This window comes from Momordica charantia (genome assembly GCF_013281855.1).
Source record: "Momordica charantia cultivar OHB3-1 chromosome 10 unlocalized genomic scaffold, Mcharantia_2.0 BLBB01000010.1, whole genome shotgun sequence".
NCBI lineage: Eukaryota > Viridiplantae > Streptophyta > Magnoliopsida > Cucurbitales > Cucurbitaceae > Momordica > Momordica charantia.
The window spans coordinates 8,084,705-8,090,412 of NW_028275158.1; the positions used below are offsets into that span (position 1 = coordinate 8,084,705).

A 5,708-nucleotide genomic window follows, 5' to 3' on the forward strand; every position below is an offset into this window, starting at 1 on the left:
GGCCTTTTTTTTCCCTTCCTTGTCTTCTTTTAATCTTATTAATTAGGATTTGCTAATTATTTATTTGAATAATAAAAAAAACTTAATTGGCATTATTTGAATTTACAATACTTACAAGTCACATATTTGCTAAAAATTATGTTGAATGTGATAAAAAAAAATCCCTTAACCACAAGATCCAAAATTGATTATTTATCCAAGTTTAAGAATCAAAACACAATGGTTTATAATAAAATGGCTAGAATTAAACAATTATAAAATTTAAAGAATCAAATAAAACTTTATATTTTTTATTTAACCTTAATTGAACTATAATACATTTTCTTTTAATTTATTTGATAATGAAATAACATACAAACTCCACCTCTATTCTTTACTAAAAAAATAGATAATTTGATTTAGAATAAAAGTAACTAAATTACTTTATAATTATAATTTTATTAATATCATAAGGTTGATTCTACTCAATATTTAAATAATCTTATTAGTAGAATTTAATTAAGGAAAATACTTGCAAGTGAGTAGAATCTTATTCTCACCACTTTAAAAGTTTAATAATTAAGAGAGAGGAATGCGATACTAAATATTATTTTTTAAAAATAATAAGTTATCAATTTTTGAATGATGGTTAGGACAGTTGAAGTATTTTTCTTTTATTAATATAATAATATTTGTCTAAATAATCCTCTTAATAGTAGAGATTTATTATAATCAAAATAACTATTTAAAAAATAATACATCACATATATAAGAATGAAGATATAATACTCAAGGTGAGATTGTGAATCAAAATCAAAAGTTTGATTGAAATTTTTTAAATTTGAGTACAAAATAACATAATGATGGATTAAATTGGTAATTTACCTTAAATCTTAACTAAAAACTTAAATTTATTTATTATTTACCACACAATGAGCTTCATTGTTGTTATTAATGACTCTGTTTAACTGAAATCGATTAAAGCTTCCATCAGCTTCTCCAAAATCATGGCGAATGGCGGATGGAATTTTTGGAAATTGAATTTGACCCATTGATGCCAACTGGGTCTGCAGCACCACAATCAAGGGAATTGGCTGAAGAGCCAGAGCGTGGCGTTTTCCGCATGAGAAGCAGAAGGTATGGGAATGGAGATGGCGACTGGAAGCAGCAATCTCTATGCCAGTTAAGCATATCCCCTGCTCTCCCACCCATCTCTGCAAATCTCAATCCCTTAAATTCAGAACATTCCTCATGGAATTGCAATTGCCCTCCATTAATCTCCATTCCCGATTGCTTCTCTTGCTTCTCCCTCTGATTTTTCAGCTCTTCTCTTGGGTTCGATCGAATGCGTCGGCTTTAGGAATCGATCGGAATTGAGGGTTGTTTCTCATTTTTGTTTTTTCGTATCGTCGAATCCAGATTCTGGAATTTGTGGAACCTTCTGATTCGTTGGTGCTGGAGATCTCTACTGATATTTGGTTTGTGGCGTGGAATGAGGGCTTGTTTGATTTGGGATTTTTGCTTTGGGACCGAGGTTTAGGGTTTTTGGCAGATCGTGATCATCATCCTCTCCTTGTCAACTCGTACATTGGATCAGGGGCGGAGGAATTTTGATTGCTGGGTTTGTATGTTTTGCCCTAGAGATTTACTTCTTCAAGAGACTCCATTGCTGTTCCTCTCTTGTATTTGGTTTGCAATATTACGTAGACTTCAAATCTGTTAAGAGGGAAATTCTTCTTGACCAGGTGAAGATCAAATCAATGGGATCATCTGGGTTTCTGTTGATCTGTATGCTTCATTCTCTGATTGCTCTAACTTGTGGGGCCTTGATGATGTTTTACTCCCACGAGGTGTTTGTGTTTGGCCATGGCTCTGAGACTGCTATTAAGTTGCAGGGATCTAGCCCCCATGATCAGCTTCTGATACAAACATCTGATTCCTTCTCTGGTTTGCTTCTCTTTACTGTTGGATTCCTTTTGTTCATGGTGGCTTTTGTCAAAGACAGAGAGTTCCAAACCTTTTTTGCCAAAGGGTGCGTGTTGCTTCACCTAGCCATGGCCATATGGAGAGTTTACTTTGAAAGGAAGCTCGAGGATCTCGCTCGAGATTGGCCTCGGCAGGTCGTCGGGGATATCACATTGGCATTGTCATGGGTTTTCTTTCTTGTGTATTCATGGAGAGAAAAGTATGATTAACTTCAGGTGCTACTTTCTTTCACCTGGCATTATTGTTTAAATTTGTCAATTATGACTCCTTTGCTTCTTGATTATGACAAGTTTGATAGAAATTGATACAGTTTCCTTACTGATTTAAGCTACAATTTGTGCTCTGAATAGGGGGGTGGGAAGTAGATATAAATATAAGATTGGTTTGATTGGTTTCCATTGACCAGATTAAGCGTAAATCTGCTTTATGTTCTGCGTCTGATGCATAACACACTCACTGCTGATGCTGGCTTATCTTCTGCAAGAATATGCATTTTTCCTTCCTTTATTGATAGAACCAAAGTTTAACTCCATGCCAAAATGGCATTTTGGACCATGAATGTGGCACCTGGGCCTAAAGAAAATAGGGAACAGTTGCTGCTGCATTAGGGGAATCAGGAAGAATAAGCAGCTCATGATAATATTCTTTGAGGTGAAAGGATACATGAATAAATTGATACCACATTGAAATGAGAGCGATTTCGATAAAATTAGCAAAGTTAAGGAAAGCTCAACTCTACAGTGAATCTTATCAGCAGGGTGCAAAACTTCTTTGGTAGCTCACCCATTAGAAACTTTATAGTGAATCTTACACACACAAAGAAGAAGAAAATAAGAATTGTTTTTGGCATAGAGCAATTCTAGGTTGAGTGAATAAAATTTTCTCGGTAGCATGTAAGTATTGATAAAATATGTTGAAAAGACTCGTATTTGGTTAATAGAGACAACTTTCAATTTCGAAAGCATCTCAAGAAGTTACATAGTACGGTCATATTTTAGGAGATGTAGGGACCTGAATCGGGTTCTGGTCGTTTGCAAAGGATCCTAACTTGTTTGATGATTGGGTTAAAATATTTGAGTCCCATCATGGATGACTTAATTTATATATCTTGGTAACCAAATGTAGTAGGGAAAGATAGTTATCCCGTGAAAATAATCGAGATGCGTACAACTGACCGAGACACTTACGGATATATATATATAAAAAAAAGAACTAACAATATGAACAAGGCTACAAGTCCACATTTTGAATGCTTCTCATCCCATTGCTCTGTCTTATCATGTCAATGGCCTGCAACCTATCTAACCTTGAGTCTTTTCTGTTTACTTCATTTATTGCAGGAAAAGGAGCATCCAAAATCCCTTTTGGTGGGTAAAAGACAATATGTTTTTTTTTTTTTGGCTGACTGTACTATAACGCTTTCCTCCACAAGTTCGGTTCATTGGTCAAAAGGACGACTGACTTTGAAGTTAAAGATTCAAATTATGGTAACTATATTTATCTAGAATGGTAAAACATTCTATTAATTTTCAAATGGGAGCATTTGTCGAATAAAATTACTCGAACTATACGTGAGCTAGGCCTAACATTTGCGGGAACTTGGGAAGAACACAGTACCTTGAGACTTCAAATATGTTGTTAGCTTGGAAGCAATGCTTTTGATTTGGACTCCTTATGTGGCCTTGAATGATTGATGTGAATACAAAATTTCCTTTTGTTAAATTGATATATATTGCCAAAGTGCAAAGTTGATAGGCTTGTTGGGCTGTCTCAGGATGATGAGGCAAAATGGGTGGATACAAATATATATTACAATTCACTTTCACTAAGAAAATTTAAAGGAAAATCAGAAAAAGACCTTCGACAATAATATCAAAATCCTCCTTGCGATTTCAGTTTCAGTTTCAACTTCAATTTTTCTTTTTAATAGCGGTGAGTAAGATATTAATGACGACTTCACTGTAGCTCAATTACTGATAAATATCTAAGTTTTACCATTTTCATTTCGTGACTTGTGATTGTGACAGTGAGTCAGAAAAGAAAAGTCAAAATATAAAAAATAAAAATATGGATATAATATTGATATTAATAAATTTTAGTTTGAGTAAATTGCATAATTTTTAGAGTTTTTTTCTTTTTATAACTTTCTATAAATATCCATCGACATCATATCTATCGATATTTTTATCGACATCTACCTCTTTCGTAACTATAGGTAAGAGTTTCAACTTTGGCAAAATTGTAATTCATTAATCATGATATAGTTTTCTTTTAATTATTAGAATAATTAAATTCAATTAAAAAGGGGCAGGAGGAAAAATCAAAAGTTATATATATAATAAAAATAATAAACGGGGCGAGGATGGGTGGGTGCACACTGCACATTCTCCTTTGACCTTTTTCTTTATAATGATTTCTAGTTATGCTATTTATTTTTTTGTTTTCCGGTTTTATAAAACAAACAAAATGTTTGATAACTGTTTTTTTTTTTCAAAAATAGAAAATCGAACTTGTTGGTAACCAGTTTAGTCTTCTAATTCCTGTTTTCAAAAAGACTCGATCTGGTTCAATTAGGTTTATTCCGGGTTTGAACCCTTGACCTATAACTTAAAAAATATGCCCCCTACCACCTTTGCAAATCACGTAATTGTTTCAAGTTATTATGTTTTATTGGCTAAAAAACAATATTTTTTTATTTTGTTTCCTTGGTGATTTTGTCTTTACAGAAAATATGGCAAGGATGATAAAGGCACCAAAGGTCCCTAGGACAAAAGTTAGGAGGTCTATAGTGAATAAGATGATAGAAGACTTATCCCTTATAAATTTTGAACTGGGTCACGAATTGGATTTAATATACTTAGTCCAGTATATAAACCAAGTTAATAATCAGCTTCAAATGATTATTTGGGAAGGACGTTTACTACTAGATGATCAAAGATTGAGTGTCTTAAGATCACTCCTACCTCTCCAATGCCTCGAGACCTTCTTAGATAATGTCTGGAGTCGACACAGTGGAGATGACCTTTACAAGATACTGACTAAAGCTTTTGTCCATGAGCTCAATATACAAGCTGCTTTGGAAAGGCAGAAGCCTCAGTCTATGGAGAAATGATCTGTCTAAATCGAAACAAACATGGAGTGGTTGTTTGCAACCACAAAATTCCAACAGTTCTTTATGAAATTTTTAAAAATTCATTTCCTGTTCGTCGGGTGCAATTGTAAAAGTTTTCATGTACATGTTTGTGTATATATATAGTTGTTGACATATATACTAAATGAAAATTGTGCCCACTTTCGGGGTTTAATTTTACTATGAGCTATGAATGATGATTGTGTTTCATTATTCTCGTAACTTTTTGGTAAAATCTTTGTTTATTTTACAATGTGATAAGTTTGTCTATAATTATTTGGTTCAAACATTGACGATGATTTGGAAACTTAGTGAAATTTCGACTCGGTGTTGAACAAAATAATTATGATAAAATTTATTTGAAATTCGTAAAATATTAAGGGGTAGTGTGTTATGCATGTGAATTGATATATGTGCTAATATGACATGTAGACTCTGAAAATATGACATCTGCTTCAAAAAATATAATTGTTGAATTGAAGAAAGGGGAGAAGCTTAATGAGGATAATTATGAGATTTGAGCCATGAAAACCCAATATGTACTGGAAGAGCAAGAGACTCTAGAAGTGTTAAGCAATGTGTTGACTGAGCCTGAAGAAGGCAATAATGCTCA

The 5,708-nt window shown here is 33.3% G+C and overlaps 1 protein-coding gene across 4 annotated transcripts; it reads left to right on the forward strand.

Annotated features, from left to right (window-relative positions):
- The first annotated feature begins 922 nt into the window (after positions 1-922).
- LOC111012927 (uncharacterized) lies at positions 923-3,695 on the forward strand. Of its 4 annotated transcripts, none has more exons than XM_022287246.2 (3): positions 923-1,604; positions 1,725-2,180; positions 3,306-3,695. In XM_022287246.2, exon 2 carries the CDS (start codon positions 1,740-1,742, stop codon positions 2,172-2,174), a length of 435 nt encoding a protein of 144 aa, XP_022142938.1. In that variant the 5' UTR covers positions 923-1,604; positions 1,725-1,739; the 3' UTR covers positions 2,175-2,180; positions 3,306-3,695. The 4 variants fall into 4 exon arrangements, with proteins under 4 accessions (XP_022142938.1, XP_022142937.1, XP_087973054.1 ...); XM_022287245.2 differs by having other exon boundaries at positions 923-1,600; XM_088116928.1 differs by having other exon boundaries at positions 925-1,161; positions 1,303-2,180.
- The last annotated feature ends 2,013 nt before the right edge of the window (positions 3,696-5,708 follow it).